The 16,900-nt window shown below is 39.4% G+C and overlaps 1 protein-coding gene across 2 annotated transcripts in view; it reads left to right on the forward strand.

Annotated features, from left to right (window-relative positions):
* COBLL1 (cordon-bleu WH2 repeat protein like 1) overlaps nucleotides 1-16,900 on the forward strand; it is a 119,139-nt gene that overhangs the window by 89,084 nt on the left and 13,155 nt on the right. For both annotated transcript variants that reach the window (XM_070938745.1, XM_070938658.1), the window contains 6 exons: nucleotides 1,205-1,302; nucleotides 2,016-2,255; nucleotides 9,538-9,688; nucleotides 11,052-11,126; nucleotides 14,281-14,439; nucleotides 16,131-16,323. In XM_070938745.1, coding sequence (XP_070794846.1) covers nucleotides 1,205-1,302; nucleotides 2,016-2,255; nucleotides 9,538-9,688; nucleotides 11,052-11,126; nucleotides 14,281-14,439; nucleotides 16,131-16,323 — 916 coding nt within the window. The remainder of the gene's footprint in view (nucleotides 1-1,204; nucleotides 1,303-2,015; nucleotides 2,256-9,537; nucleotides 9,689-11,051; nucleotides 11,127-14,280; nucleotides 14,440-16,130; nucleotides 16,324-16,900) is intronic.

Raw genomic sequence — 16,900 nt, forward strand, 5'->3', positions numbered from 1 at the left:
AGACAAGGAATAATGGATGGAAACTGATCAAGGAAGAGATTCAACCTATAAATAAGGAGAAATTTTCTAACAGTGAGAACAACCAATGAACAGTTTGCCTTCAGAAGTTGTGGGAGATTCATCACTGGAAGCTTTCAAGAAGAGCTAGACTGCCATTTGTCAGAAATGGTGTAGGGCTGTGATGGTGAACCTATGGCATGCGTGCCAGAGATGGCACACAGCACCCTCTCTGTGGGTCTCAGCTCCGCTGCACATATGCACATGCCTCCCGCCAGCCAGCTGGTATTGGGGTCTCTACTGTGCATGCGTGGGGGGGTGGGGCACGTGGGGGCAGTGTGCGTGGGGGTGGGACACATGCATGGTGCGTGCATGCATGGGGCCCACGCGAAAGGGATACATGAATATGCACGGGGGCGGGGCTCACAGGTGGGGCTGCACATGCATGGGGCACACACGTGGGGCTGCGCATATGCGGGGGGGGTGCATGCACAGTTGTGTGTGCATTGCATTTCGGGGATTTGGGCACTCGGTCTGGAAAAGGTTAGCCATCACTGGTGTAGGGTCTCCTGCTTGGACGGGGGGTTGGATCAGATGACCTAAAAGGTCCCTTCCAACTCTGTTAATCTGTAGAAGGAATTATGATACAGTAGAGGTATAATAGTTACTTTCCAGACTACTGAAAATTGAGGAGACTGTTAGGTAAACAGGTAGTTGCACATTTTTCTGTTTTTCAGTGAAAATGCCCACCACTGTTCACAAGAAGGCTATTAGAAGAAAAATAAAAAAGCCTCTGCCCTGATGCATTGATTTTAAATGCAGACTAAGTCAATTGCTTGGATTCATATAACCCCATTCATTTCTTTGCAATAAAGCTTGCTAAGGGCAATTCTTTGAGAATTATGCATAGAAAGAATCAACTTTGAGTTTTAAGCAGCTTTTATTTTATATGTTAATCAGAAAAAGATATGCAGATTACATCTTGCTTTGATATAGATAAAATAGTTTGAATCTAAAACAGCAGAAAATGTGTCAGACTAAATGTCCTGTTCAAGATTTATTATCTATATTGCAAAATAGTTTCCCATTGATACTACTGAACATTGTACTGATTTTCAAAGATCTATTATATAATAGAAAGAGAGGCGCAGTGAAGAAAATATGAATAGGAACTAGAAGTAGTGACACGAAGATACTTTTTTTAAAGACTCTTTTCAGAACGCACAAAATTCAGAGAATTTGAAGGAGAAAGAAAATAAAGGATTCTTTGGCATTTTTCAACGGAGCAAAAAGAAACGACAACAGGTAACAAACATATAAATGTTTATAATTATGGTAAGGTAGAAGGTAAACTTGAGCAGGTCATTTTGAGCTGGCCTGGATAGTTTGTCCTGCTAAGTTAACTGGAGTGGTTATTTTTTTAGCCTCGTAACTTCTTTCAGTTTCTCTCACAGAGCAAATGGCCCATATTTCCTGTTCTTTCCTGATCAAAGACAGATCTTTCCTGATCTGTCTTACTCTTCCTCCTCAATGTAAAGTATTCTTTGAGCTTGGGAATGAGAATATATGCAAAACATTGCAGAACCAGAATAGAACAAAATGGTTGACAAATGAAAGCACTGGAAATTGTTGATAGGTGAAAATTTAAATTATAAATAAATATAATAGATAAAAGAGATGAACATTATATTTGTGTCTTGTAAATAGCTAGCTAGTTTCCCCATAGACCGGGGTGTCAAACTCGATTTCATTGAGGGCCGCATCATGGTTGTTTGACCTTGGGGGACTGGGTGGGTGTGGCCAGGCTGAATGTGGCCAGCTCAACGTCACTCGTGTTGGGGCACCTGTAGTGGCCTGAGCGGTCTGCCAGTGAAAATGGAGCTCGGGAGGGCCACGCGCTATCCAGTTTATGCTACATTTGAATGTGGCCTTGTAATGTGAATAATTCTTGGTTTAAAGAAGTTGGATGGTTGAAAATCTAATCATTTTTTTTCCTATCTCCACCCAACCTCAATAAGACGGCCAGTGCTCCTGCAACACCACTCATGAACAAGCCAAGGCCGGCGTTTGCAGTGAGATCCAGTTCAATTTCAAAACAGTACGACTCAAACACTCTGCCCTCTGAAATGCCCAAAAAGCGCCGAGCGCCTTTGCCTCCCATGCCTGCTTCTCAAAGTGTGCCCCAGGATCTTGCTCAAAGCCAGGACAAACCTAAGATCTGTATGCTGAAATCCAGTAGTGTGGATGAAACTGATAAGGTTGGTCATTAACCGTTTGCTCTTTATTTCTCTCTGGGAATAATTTTAAAATAATGTCTGAATAGTTTAATGAGAATAATCACTATCATACTTTCCAATTAAATTATGAGAGTTGACTCGAGCCAAATTTAGATGATGCTTCTGAAATCAACCACGGCCACAAAATTACTTCTTTATGTTCAGATTTCACACTGAGCATAATGGATCAACGACATCAGCAAGTATTGTGGGCCTAATTAGCAAAGGAAACTCAGGACCATATTGGTTGGAAACATGCAGAGGAGGCCTTCATCCTTCAGTGGAGAGGCAATGGCTAAGATGATGATGATGATCAATATATCAGACGCGTAGACAGGGTAGATCAGTGATGGCGAAACATTTTGGCACCAAGTGCCGAAAAGGGAACATATACTCTCGTTTGGGCCGCAACCTGGAAGAGGAGCTGTCCAGGGGGGATGCACGTGCCAGAAACTGAACTTCTGGTTTTCGGCACGCAGTAAGTCTTCCAGTAACTGCCGCGAATGCGCACGCTGGCCAGCGCGCATGCTCGTGCAAGAAAATGGAAGACCAGCTCTTCCAGTTTCTGGCACTGCCGCACGCACAAATGCCAGTTGATCATCATGTGCACATGCACGCCAGAAACCCAGAAGAGGAGTGGGCGATGCTGCGTGTGCCAGGTGACATGGCTTCACGTGCCACTTTGGGCACATGTGCCATAGGTTCGCCATCACGGGGGTAGACCATAAGAAATATATTGTATGAGTTTGGGATGTAACCCTGTGTTTCAGGGGTTTATAGTAATAAGACATGGAGGAACATGCTAAAACTTTGCTCCTATTAGAATCCTTGAAGAAAACTTCCAAATCAAAGTGTATATTCTTATACTTTCAAATGAAATATGTGGACATCTGATAACTATGCTTAGGGAGGAATTCATTATTCATAGAGTCTTTCTTCACTCAAAGTAGCATGTATTATCAGACTTCTAAAGCAGTGACTTTAGATATTAACCTTTAATTTGTAGATGGAAGTGAAATATTAATATTAAATGCTAAAAAAGCTTAATATGATCAAAACGGTTCAGTAATAAGTTTAGCTAGTTGCATTGGTTGTTTAAAATTGTATTTTGAAGCAATATCAAATTGCAATTCAAATTCAGCTTTCCCAATCAAACAGATAGTTTCTGTATTTTCATTAAATGTGAAAAAATATAGTTTAAGTATAAGTTAAGTTTAAGAGCCTGGATAGCTCAACAGACAGAAGCACTGTAATTTAACACCAGCTGTCTGCAATTAAAGTAAGATCGAATCTCGCCAGGCTCAAGGTTGACTCAGCCTTCCATCCTTTCTAAGGTAGGTAAATTGAGGACCCAGTTTGTGGGGGCAATAAGCTGACTTTGTATAAATATACAAAAGGATGAAGGCTATTGCTTAACGCACTGTAAGCTGCCCTGAGTCTCCGGAGAAGGGTGGCATATAAATCAAATTAAAAAAAAAAGTATAAAATGAAAAAAGATTTGAAAATTTGTCTTTTCCAGATTGTCTTCCTCATCTCTTTATGAAAAGTATAGTTAAATACATTACTGGGAAAAGGTTTCCCAAGCAATTCAAACCATTGCATTATTAGCAACATGCCCGATGCTTAAGAAAATCAAATTTTACTTACTGGGAGAACATGGGATGTTTAAAACTAATGTTTTTATCTTAATAACCTTGCCTGTTTCTATAATAAAGCATTTTAATGAAGTTATAAAGGAGGCTGCCAGGTCAAATCTATCTATATAAATCCCATACATGCTGAATTTATTCCAGCATAGTTTGAGGGTGGAAATTAATGCCGTTAGTAATATCTTAGTAAAGCATAGATTGTCAGTTGTGAATTCCAATTAAAAATCAAAGCTAAGTATATCAGCGTAAATGGGAATATGTGTACTGAGACAACACTTTGAATCTAGAATAAAAGGCATTTTTCCAATATCCTAGAATATATGAGCATGCTATACAGATGAAGAGAAAGTGAAAGAAGAAAAGGAAAACCAGGCCCAGTAGATGAATGGAACATAAGTGCAATCAGTGAATAGTATTTTTGTTTGCCTAAAGTATAACAATTACTGTATTTCAATTTTTTATAAAGCCTTAACCACAAGAGTGCGCTGTTCAACAGAGGTTTGGCAATCTGTAACCTTAACTAAAAAAAGTCTTCCTCTGGGAAAAGGCAGTGGTCATCTCAGTACATTCTCCAAATAATATCAAGTAAACTGGTTATGGCAGTTAAGAATCTGTAAGTAGCTGTGTAAGGCAAGCCTAAATTTATGCCTGTCCAGATGTCTTAGTCTGTTTTGTACTTTGGCAAACTCCTGGTGAAGCTGTGTCCTGGGAAATGCACCAGCTCTAGAATAATAGATGAAGCATTCGTAGAACTATATAGTATTTGTACCCATAGCAGCTCCATTTTGCATTCTCAGTTTGTTTTGCTCGACCCAGTCACTCACAGCTTCCAGACACGGGGTCAAGCCTTCAACCTCATCTCTTAATCCAAAATCCTCTCAACAGGCCATACTTTTTTCATTGATCACCCTTATATTTGATTCTGCCATTCCAGTTGGTTAATTTGTCCACATCTCCCCTTTCTTCTATTTTGTGGTCCTTCGAGATCCCATTCTTTCATTTTCATGCATATATTTCTGCACTCTGACTTCCATTGCTCTCCTTTCCATCATTTACAAAAATCCTTTACACTTTCCAGTTGTTTCTCTACATATTTCTCCACAATAAATTTTTTGTTTTCCCCCCTCCCCGATGTGCTTTCCATCATAGTATGCAAGCTTCTTAGCCCTCTTTACGTAACTACTAGCTACTGGAAGCTGCAGTCATCCACCGGCCCACACTTTTAGCAGTGTTCTCACCTAGGCTTCCTGAGACAGTAAAAAACACAAAATTAGTCCCCAAAACCCTCTTTTTATTTCAATAGCTGTGAATTATGTTCATTCACAGCCCGTAATGAGTCACAAATAGTTTGTAAAGAGTCCAACAGAAGTCTGCCACAGTCCTTCAGGATAAGGCTGATAAGCACCCACCTTTATCTCCCTTGACATGCTGCCAAAGACCTAATTGGCAATTAGCTTTGCAAGGCCCCACAAAACATAGAGTCAAAACGGAGCTTCAGAATTTAAACCGACCAAAACGAACAAAGTTGCTTCCTGCAAAGGCTCACGTGCTTTGCTCCTCCTTTATGTCTTATGGGAGGGGCCAATAATCTCCAAGAACTACTCCCGAGTCGTCCCTTTTGTTTTAACTGTTCTTGCCTTCTGGCAGCTCTGTGCATGCGGTCACTGGGAACAGGCTCCCCCTGTTCCTCTGCCTCGCTGATGTCTGACTCTGGAGGCTCCGGAGGCAGCACATAACTCCCAGATAGCCCTGGCCCCATCTCTGCCTCCGACGCAGAGCCCTCGTCCAAGCCTTCCCCAGACTCCAGGACTGGCCCATGTTCCACCCCAGCCTCCTCACTGTCCAACTCTGCTGCCAGCTCCTCAGGCCGCCGGCGGGCCACAACAAGCAGCCCATGAGGGACTTCAGGTCAAGTCTCTCCTATTTAACTACTGCTTTCAGATAAGGGTTGCTGGTAGGCCACATTCAGAATGATGATTTCCCCTTGTAGTGTGAAATAAAATCATAATACTTTTGTTCTGAAAGCTACTTGAAATTTTTATTCTGTGAAATGCTTACAATAGTTTTTCCATTTTGGTTTTCACAATGTCTCATCCCTTTCTTTAGCTCCTCAGCTGCTCTTTTGCGGTCACTGAGTTCTTTCCATAGATTGATCTCACATTCCAACTGAATGTTTTGCAGATCAAATTTATTTATTTCTTATTCGTATTTCTATGCCGCCCACTCTCCGAGGACTCTGGGCGGCTTACACCAAAGACAGTATACTAAATAGCATATTGCCCCCAACAATCTGGGTCCTCATCTTACCCACTTCGGAAGAATGGAAGGCTGAGTCAACCTTGAGCCGGTGAGATTTGATCCGCTGATCTGCTGAACTAGCAGTCAGCTGAACTAGCTGCAGTACTGCACTCTAACCACTGTGCCACCTTGGCTCTTGCTTGCTACTCTCCCTACTTTAACCCACTTTCCTAAATATGTGATGTCAACAATTCATGGTCTCTTCCACAATATGCACCTGGAATTGTCCTGGCTTATTGTATTACACTTTTTCTTCTTTCTATTTCCTATTATGTAGTTAATTTAATTCCAATGTAGCTTATCCATTGATGTCCAATTTTATATTTGTATTTATATTCCCTGTAGGAATATAAGTTGCAATAATAAAAAAATTCTCTTCCTAAAACTTTACTAACTTATCTCCTACATTATTGACCTTATCCTGTTTAAGTAATTCCAGCATTAGTTCTCTAATTACTGACTGGTATTATTACATGTTTTTAGATGTTTCATTTAAAAACACTTTATAATTTGCCAAAACATACTTCTATGCCTGTCACCATTTCATGTTCAGTGCAACATTGTACATTCTATAACATTGATACTAACGGAATATCCACTAATATTGTTAGATATGATTATTGTTTATTTAGATATAGTGGAACACGTATACCTCTTTGAGTATTAGGCTATTCTATTCCCCCATAGAATTGCATGTCCTTTTTTAAAATACTTTTTGTTGAAGAGTTTAATAATAGTAAAAAGATAATACAAATTGAAATCAGAAAGGATTTTTTTTTAAATTCCATCAAGGGTTTACACAATATATAAAAATATTTCATATTTTAACCTTGATCAAACAAGCAACTTTATATTCCTTTCTTTTACTACTGACAGTCTTATGTTTAATTCCTCAAGTCGCTGCAATAGGATTGAATCTTCTTTCAAACTTTCTTTCTCTCATCTCAAGAGATTTATTCTAGGCTTTAGAAACCCTCTTTTGTAAATCTAATGGTAAATCTTGTCTAGGACATGGTTTCATATCGTGAAAATTACATAGAAACATCTGGTTTAAAGTTGCCCATTACTATTCATCCAAGTTCTCCTGTCCTAAAACTTGCAATCTGCAGAGCTTCATTTCTTGGTTCATTCTTCTCACATTACATTTTTTTAACTGTATACATATTTGTAAAATATAGAAGTTCTCTTTCAGTGTTAGAGCCTTCCTTGCAATATTTCTCTAGCTAAACCATCTCTTTTCTTACACTTGAAAGTTCAGCATTCTTCCTTGTTAATTAGAGTGAGGGGACTAATAAAATTCAGTGGATTGATTATCTGACCCCTGTGTGTTTGTCTCCTGTTTTTCAGACAGTTTTGAAGCTGTGCTGTGTCTCATACAGCCACTGCTGAGATGTAACTTAAAAGGAAAATGCAAAGTGACTTGTTATATTATCTTAGTACTAGACTAAACTGAAGCACCTTTGTCCCAGTTGAATAGTTTGCTCAGTTTGATAAAGCAAAGCATTTATCCATGCTAAAGTGGTACTATCAAACAATGGCAAGGAAAGCCAGATAAAAAGAATAAGTTTCACTTATTATAGTTTGTTTTCTTGGTTTTAAATGGAAAATATAAGAATTTGACTATCTTCTTTGACTTTTCTCATCATTTGAGAAGTATGAGAAATGTGCAACCTAAAATTGCTTTGTCAGCTTTTTCTAGCTATAGCCCTTCAGATGTGATGGACTACACTCACCAGAATTCCCAGACACTTTGGTAAACATTTGCGGGAGCTATAATCCAATACATCTGAAAGGCTGCTTTTAAGATATTGAAAGTTTCAGAACTACACACAGCTTCCCCCCACCCTTCCCCGGAGTATCACAAAGAACAACCAGAGGTAATTTTCAATTGCCTATAGGACTTGGAAGAGGGGATGCTTGCTGACATGCTATTTTTCTAAATGCATGAGATTATTTGTTTTATGTTCTGATGAAGAAGTTTGCTGGAACTCCATCTTCTTGGTCTCATAACAACATGAAATTGTTGCATGACACTGAGGACAAGAAATTGTGTGTGTGTGTTATATGGTTAACTAGTTATTCAGTTTTAACATTTAACATTGCTTCTTAGCTTAGGAAGTCACTAATTAGAAATTTGAAGATGAAGTCTCCCTTAAGTCAACATCTGGTGGTGATACAGGCATGTCCGTATTGTTTCCTTGGTAACGGTATAGAAGTCATTTGCCCCTGTTGGCTTCTAAAATGCTTTTTGACTTTCTGGGCTAACCTACAAACCCTGGGATTTCCTGGTGCTTTCCCATCTGAGTACTAAACAAGCTTTTTCAAGATCATCCAAGGTCTGCTAAGTGCTGCCACTTCACTGTTAAATAATGAGCGAGGTCTGCACGGGCAGATAGATTTTAAAGCTTTAGCTTACTTGTAACATTTAAAGGTTTACTTTTTTTCTGAACAACATGCAAGTAGATTTTTCCCTTAGCTAAATATAGCTTGGTAGAATAGAATCTAGGATGAATAAAATATAGGTTGCCATTTTTTTTTCGTTTTCTTACAGCAAACGCTAGTAGCTTTTCCATTGTGTCTGAACTGTGAAGGTTTATGATCCCAGACAGATGTTGGTGTATACAAATCACTTGGATTAAGTTACAGTCACTTAAATGTATTATTAGAATGTAATTATTTATTTATATGTGTGGGGAAAATATATCCATATTTTCATAACTCCAAATTAATGCTTAGTTGGCTGAAATAATCAATTGATTCAGGAAGGACCAAATACGTACATCTTTTATGGAGATATTAGTGCTGCTGAAATTATATTTTTATTATGTTGAAAGAAATTTTTGCATTTAGAATAAAAGAGAATAACAGAGTTGGAAGGGACCTTGGAGGTCTTCTAATCCAACCTCCTGCTCAGACAGGAAACCCTATAACATTTCAGACAAATGATTGTCCAATCTCTTCTTAAATACTTCCAGTGTTGGAGAATTCACAACTTCTGGAGTCAAATTGTTCTACTGGTTAATTGTTCTAACTGTCAGGAAATCTCTCCTTAGTTCTAGGTTGCTTCTCTCCTTGATTAGTTTCCACCCATTGCTTCTTGTCCTGCCCTCAGGTGCTTTGGAGAATAGTTTTTACCCCCTCTTCTTTGTGGCAGCCCCTGAGATATTGTAACATCATATCACCTCTAGTCCTTCTTTTCATTAAACTAGACATACCCATTTCTAGCAACTGTTCATTTAACAGTGAATGATTACTGTCTGGCTATATTCTTGAATGTTTCTGGGTTAGTTTAATTTCTGCTCTGATCTTTTCCCCAGGGACTCTCAGGAATGGGAATAGAGAGATCAGGTTCTCTCCATCTCAGTGGCACGTCTTCAGTTAATTCTTCTTTAAAGCGGGCAAAGCGCAAAGCACCTTCTCCACCTTCCAGAAAACTGCAAGGCCAAAGTGACCCTAGCATTGACACAGGTAAGCATAGTATTTCACAATTCTGTACCCAAAACCTGAAGCGGTTTTGCCCCTCATGGAAGGTAAAGACTTTAGAGCAGTTGCTTTCTTTAACTTATAGTCAGAATTGGCTCATTGAATTATTACTATTTTATACCCCCAAGTGTGAAATCACTGTGGTCACATCTTTAAGCTGGTTTTGAACTTCATTAGGTTCTTCCCAAGAATTTAGAATATTGTAAGGAATCAGTGTAGTATATGTGCAGATCTAAGCAGTGGCCTGTTGTATTATTCTTACCATTGAAATTTGATGGGAAGTTATTACCTATTACTCAATTGACTCATGACCACAATTGAGTCCAAAATTTCTGTTACTAAGTGAGACATTTGTTCAGCGAGTTTTGCCCCATTTTACAACCTTCCTGCTATGCGATGGATGCGGTGGCTCAGTGGCTAAGACATTAAGCTTGTCGATCGAAAGGTCGGCAGTTCAGTGGTTCGAATCTCTAGTGCCGTGTAACAGAGTGAGCTCCCGTTATTTGTCCCAGCTTTTGCCAACTTAGCAGTTCAAAAGCACATAAAAAATGCAAGTAGAAAAATAGGGACCACCTTTGGTGGGAAGGTAACAACGTTCCGTGGGCTTTTTGCATTTAGTCATGCCGGCCACATGATCATGGAGACATCTTCGGACAGCGCTGGCTCTTCGGCTTTGAAACTGATGAGATGAGCACCGCCCCCTAAAGTTGGGAACGACTAGCACATATGTGCAAGGGGAACTTTTACCTTTACCTTTACAACCTTCCTTGCCACAGTTCTTAAGTGAATCGCTGCAGTTGTTAAGTTAGTAACAAGGGTTGTTAAGTGAATCTGGCTTCCCCATTGACTTTGCTTGTCAGAAGGTCACAAAAGGGGATCATATGATGCTGGGACACTGCCACTGTCATAAATATGAACCCATTGCCAAGCATCTGAATTTTGATCATGTGACCATAGGGATGCTGCTGCAGTGGACATAAGCGTGAAAAACAGTCATAAGTCACTTTTTTCAGTACTGTTGTAACTTGTAATTATTATTGTTCCTGTGATACTATTTTTCTGGCAACAAAGCTGTCAGGCATAGGCTGCATGCAATCTACAGGTAGTCCAACTATTGACACAACAGTTCATTTAGTGACCATTCAGTCACTAAATGAATGCTGTGCCAACAGTTGGACTACCTGTAGCTGACTGTTTTGTTGTCAGAAAAATAGTATCACAAGAACAATAATAGCCTGATAATTGTATAGCTGTTTACCTTTGATAAAAGATATTTGGGTATTGTTGTAATTTTGCCATGAAGAGGAAGTATTTCCAAAATGCCTATTTTTGCCTATCTATTTTTCAGGATCAGAATCTGCAGAATCAATTCATACAGACAGCATTGACAGAGGAAAATACTCAAAGGCACAATCTCCAACAGGTATTTTTAATGCAACATTTAGTAAAACAAAAAACAACAAACCCAGCTACATCTGCCAGTATTGCCAGAAAACTTTTCTTGCCCCTTTATTATTCTTTTCTCTACCATTGTTATTATATTATTGTAAAGTAACCCAAAACAATGGCTTTCATTTTAATTTACGGTACTTGAATTGGGCTTTAAAACGTATAAAATCAAGCATTATTAAATTATGTTAACATTTTTCCCTTCTTTAAGCCTATCTTGGGGCCAGACTGATAACAGAAGGGACCTTGGAGGTCTTCTAGTCCAACCCTGCTCAAGCAGGAAACCCTATATGAGTGCCCCCCCCAACCTTTTGGGCACCAGGGACTGGTTCTGTGGAGAGAGGGTTTTCCGTGGAACAGGGGGGACGTAGTTTCGCATGCTGCCTGCATCCCATTAATGGGGCTTTGCTTGTTTGTGCGGCCCGGTTTCTGGCATGCTGCGACCTGGTTCTGGTCCATGGACCAGGAGTTGGGGACCTCTGCCCTATATCATTTCAGAAAATAGTTATCCAATCTCTTCTTAAAAACCTCCAGTGCTGGAGCACCTACAACTTCTGGAGGCAAGCCGCTCCACTGATTAATTGTTGTAATTGTCAGGAAATTCCTTTGTTCTAGATTGCTTCCCTCCTTTATTAGTTTCCATTCATTGCTTCTTGTTCTGCCCTTAGGTGCTTTGGAGAATAAGTTGATCCCCTCTTTGTGGTAGCCCTTTAGATATTGGAACACTGCTATCCGGTCACCCCTGGTCTTTCTTTTCATTAAACTAGACATACCCAATTCCTGCAAAGTTCTTCATATGTTTTAGTCTCCAGTCACCTAATCATCTTCTCTGCACTCTTTCTAGAGTCTCAACATCTTTTTTACATCATGGCAACAAAAATATTTCAAGTAATAGTGGTTAAGGCACTAGACTAGAAACCGGGACACTCTGAGTTCTAATCTTGCCTTAGGTACAAAGCCAGCTGGTGAACTTGGGCCAGTCACTCCCTCTCAGCCCTAAGAAGGAGACATTGGAAAACCACTTGTCAAGAAACCTTGTCAAGAAAATGGCAGGGAAGGGACTTGTCCAGGCAGTCACCAGGAATAAACACTGACTTTAAGGCACATACATGCAAGCCTATCTTCAGGAAACTCCCCCACCCACCCTTATTTTTAAGCAGTCACATTGATTTAGAGACAACGTAAATATTTAAATATCTGTAAATCCACTGATTTATACTATAGTAGCTGTTTTTCTTAAAACCTAAGAAAGGCAACTACAGTGAAATACCATGTAAATCAATACTCTGAAAAGTAGTGGGGGGGGCGGCCCGACAACGACTGAAGCCTTATATTCTGCACTAGTTTCCTCTTAGAAATAATGTTCAAATAATAATTTGATACCTTAATGTGATTTGTTCCCATTACACCATGTTCCTGGTCTTTCAATAGGTTAGGTTAAGAGAGTATATGATTGAATAATAGTCTACATAGCCCCCATCAACTATAGAACTGATGGCTCTGGAACATACAGGGAAAGGGGTCTAGTCACACGTCGTGTTTCCATTATAAAGACTGGAAAGGGCTTAAATAGTTGACAGTGATGTGGAGGAAGGTGATAACTGCTGAAGCAAAAACAATCTCTTTATTTACAAATAGTAAGAAAAGTAACTTGGAACTGCTTGGGATGCAGCTCCTCCTACAACTACAGCTAATCTGTATAGGGATATTTGGGGGGCCATCTTCAGCCAGCAACAGCTGCCGCTCGCCTGGTGCGTTCCCATAGAGAGGGCCTCTTCAGGGTGCCGTCGGCCAGACAGTGTCGGCTGGCGACCCCCAGGGGGAGAGCTTTCTCTGGGTGCACCTACCCTTTGGAATCAACTGCCCCTGGAGGTCCGGGTGGCCCCCGACCTCCGCTCTTTCCATCACGATCTGAAAACGTGGCTGTTTCATTTGGCTGGCCTGGACTGATGGGGTTTTAATTTTTAACTTGTTAGTCTTAATTGCACTTTTAACTGTTAAATTATGAGATTTGGATTTAATTTCTTTTTAACTTTTTCATTAGATGTTTTTTACTGTTGTGAGCCGCCCTGAGTCCAGCTGGAGATAGGGCGGCATATAAATCTCATAAATAAATAAATAAATAAATAAATAAATAAATAAATAAATAAATAAATAAATAAATAAATAAATAAATAAATAAATAAATAATCTCTGCAACTCAATTTGTTGGCTTCCTCTTTGAGTTTTCAGCAGACTTGTGTTCCCCCCCCCCTCTTTCCAATTCTCTCTCCACAATCAAATCAGAGGTGTCCTTGATTATTATTCTTTTTTTTTTTTTTTTGCATTTCTGCATATTAAAATATATTCAAAATTCTACTTCCCCGTTTAATAGCCTGGACTTTCCAAAGACCAATATTCACCCCGCCCCCAATATGCACCTCAGAGGGTCAAGATGGCTATATTTCTTTAAGGTTCGATACTAGCTCTGAGGTTCTTTTCCACTTAATCTAGGCATGAGTGTGCATGCATAGAGGACAGTTTGCTTCATTTTGACAGCAGTCCCGCTGGAAAGAGAATTGCTGAGGTGGGAGAAGGCTGTGACCCTGAGCCTTGGATAAAAGGGGACATTGAAATGTGGGTTCAGAAAAGTGCTTCACTTGCCTTGTACAGAGCCCCATATTTTATTGTACAATTAATTGTTCTGGAAAAAAGAATTGGTTATTGCTTAATTACATTAAGAGTTGCATCTGGGTGGTTACGAATAAGTTATAATTTCAAAGGAAAAAATAAGTGCCCTTGTTTTGTTTTTAAATAAAGCACATGCAATTTCAGTAGACAATATTTTGGAAGAGGTAGTAATTTCGTTTGTACAAGAGGGAAAAGGGTAAGGCTCTTTTGAAGATTAGAGACATTTATAATTCTTATAAATGTCGCTGACATTATAATTCTTTTCAGTGCTGAGTAGAGAAACATGTTCATTAGATTGTGTCTGTTAACTAAGTGCTGCAGGCCTATTAATATTACCAAAAATGACTGAAAACATTTTGATTTAACTAACATTGTTTCCTCTGCTTTTTTTCCTTCTTGTATTTGTTTGTCATGTTAATCAAGTTAATTCACTTATTGTTTCCTAACCTGCTTCTTAGGCAATGTAGTTGATCTAACCAGGACCCCAGTGGCAGCAGGTACCTCATGCAGCTTTGATCCAACCAGTCATGATCAAAACAGTGTCCAGCAAGTTGCAGATGAAAGTAGAGTTTTGGTTAACGCTGATACTCCAGATGAATCTGAAGTGTCGCTCAAATGTAGGTGGCTGTCATGTTTTCTCTTTCGGACTAATTTACTAAATTATACATACTACCGTATTTTCCGGCGTATAAGACGACTTTTTAACACATGAAACTCTTCTCAAAAGTCGGGGGTCGTCTTATACGCCGGGTGTCGTTCTCCTGTAACCAGGCAGACCAGCCTGAAAGGCTCTGACGAGCCTTAAATGGCTCTGGCGATCCAAGCTCTGACAGTCAACTGCCTGCTAATCAGGCAACTCAGCTGGGATTGCCAGAGCCATGTAAAAGGAAAAAAGTTTCTCCCCTCCAGCTTGCATACCTTAGCTGCTAGTCGCAACACTTGCCTTGCTTCGCTTGCCTGAATCCATTCCATCAGCAAGCCACTCCCTGCCTGCAATCAAGCAGGCAGGGAGTTGTGGACTTCAACTCCCAGAATTCCTCAGCCAACAAAGCTGGCTGAGGAATTCTGGGGGTTGAAGTCCACAAGTCTTAAAGTTGCCAAAGTTGGAGACGCCTGTTCTATTGGGTAAGTTTTTTTCCCCTTTGGGATCTTTAAAAAAAATAGTTAATTGGGGTCTTTTTTAGTTGTTCTTTTTTAGACCTAGCCATTTAAAGTTTAGGAAGTTTTAAATTTAGCTTTCATATAAAAATAAAAATAAAATAAAATAATATTTGTGCAGCTTTCTGAGATTTAGTGTGTTTTTGTGGTGTTTCACTCTAACTACACAAACACACAAAATCTCACAAAGCTGTATGTGGAATTTTGTGTGTGTAAAGTGTGAAAGTTGTTTTTGGGGGCTTTTTGTGGCTGTGTGAGGTTCCTGCTTGTTGCAGGGGCTATTTTGGGTCTAGCACAGCTGCTTTTACATTGTGGGTGAGCCAGTTGATGTTTTTTAATTTTTATTTGGTGTGCATTGGAAGAGGGGTAGTCTTACACCGTGAGTATAGCCCAAACCCTATATTTTAACAGGAAAATTCGGGGGTCGTCTTATACGCCCAGTCGTCTTATACGCCGGAAAATACGGTAGTCTCATTTTAACATGCACTCTCTGGGAGTAATGAAGCCGTTTAATATATGTTTTGGGGAGGAAAGGAGAATCTTCCATTCTGTTCAGCTTCATGTGCTTGCTTTGAGTGTTGTAGCCCTACTTTAACTTATTCATTGCTTTCTCTTCTTGATGATTTTAAGAGTGCCATTGTTGCATTAGTCTTAACATAACTCTATGATACAGCACATTTATGCTGAAGTCATATGATAATATTAGTTTATTAATGAAGCCAAGGGGAAGCTGAGACTTTTCCTCTGATTATGGTAATACCATTAGATAATTTTCTATTTTCTTCCACAGAATGCCTAAATATATTAAATTCTATATAAAGCAGCTCCCTATATTCCTGTCGATTTATTCTCTTATGTGTTTAATTAAAGAAGGCAACATTGCTTTAGTGGTATTTTCAAATATATATGCCAAACTTTCATTTTCTATTAATATATAAGTGTTTTATATATTACATTGCCCCTACCTTATTTATAGTGATTTTAAATAATAGGACAAAGTTCTTCTACCAGCATAGCAAATGCATCAGTAAGCAAGTATCCAAACTTTTTTTAAAAAAGCAATATACTTTTGTATACTGAAACTCTCCAAAGATTACTCTTTGTGTGTGTGTGTGTGTGTGTGTGTGTGTGTGTTGTTCTTTTTGCACAGCTGACATGGGTTCTGAATATAGCCTAAAGGAGATAGATGAGAAGGAAGAAATATACGATGATTATCTCAGTGCTTCTGAGGTTCCACTAGATGATCAGAAACATGAAACTGCTTCTGATTCAAGTTTCGGTATTGGAGACAATGCTCAGGAGTCTAATGAAGAAAAAACAGAAAACACAACTGCAGGAGATAAGTAAGTAAAGCTAAGTTTAGTATAATTTTATGTATGTATGAGAGTATGGGAATGGAGTAATTCATCCGAACTGGGTGCCATCATCTCACATTACTGTAGGTTAGTCATGGTGCAGTGGTTAGAATGCAGTATTGCAGGCTAACTGCTCACACTGCCAAGAGTTCGATTCCTTCGATCCTGACCAACTTAAGGTTGAGTCAGCTTTCCATCCTTCCAAGGTGGGTAAAATGAGGACCCAGATTGTTGGGGGCAATAGGCTGACTCTGTAAACCACTTAGAGCGGGCTGTAAAGCACTGTGAAGCAGTATATAAATCTAAGTGATATTGCTATTACTGTAACTGTTGGAATTGGAGTTCTAAAACTAGGGCTAAAAAGTTATGCTATCTACTAAAGCACTGCTAATGCCCTATGTAGCAAAATAAAGGTTAATCGGTGCTTTTGTTTTTAAAAAAGTGTCATGGCTGAGAATTTATCAAAGATTGGCAGCTGATGGTTCAGTTCCCTAGCTCATTGGGTGGGTGGGTGGAGCTCTCAGCACCACCCTACTGAGCCTTGGTAGCAAACAGTTCTGGGATT

Source organism: Pituophis catenifer, unplaced genomic scaffold (assembly GCF_029215685.1).
Source record: "Pituophis catenifer annectens isolate HBS135680 unplaced genomic scaffold, rPitCat1.0.hap2 SCAF_1, whole genome shotgun sequence".
Taxonomy (NCBI): domain Eukaryota; kingdom Metazoa; phylum Chordata; class Lepidosauria; order Squamata; family Colubridae; genus Pituophis; species Pituophis catenifer.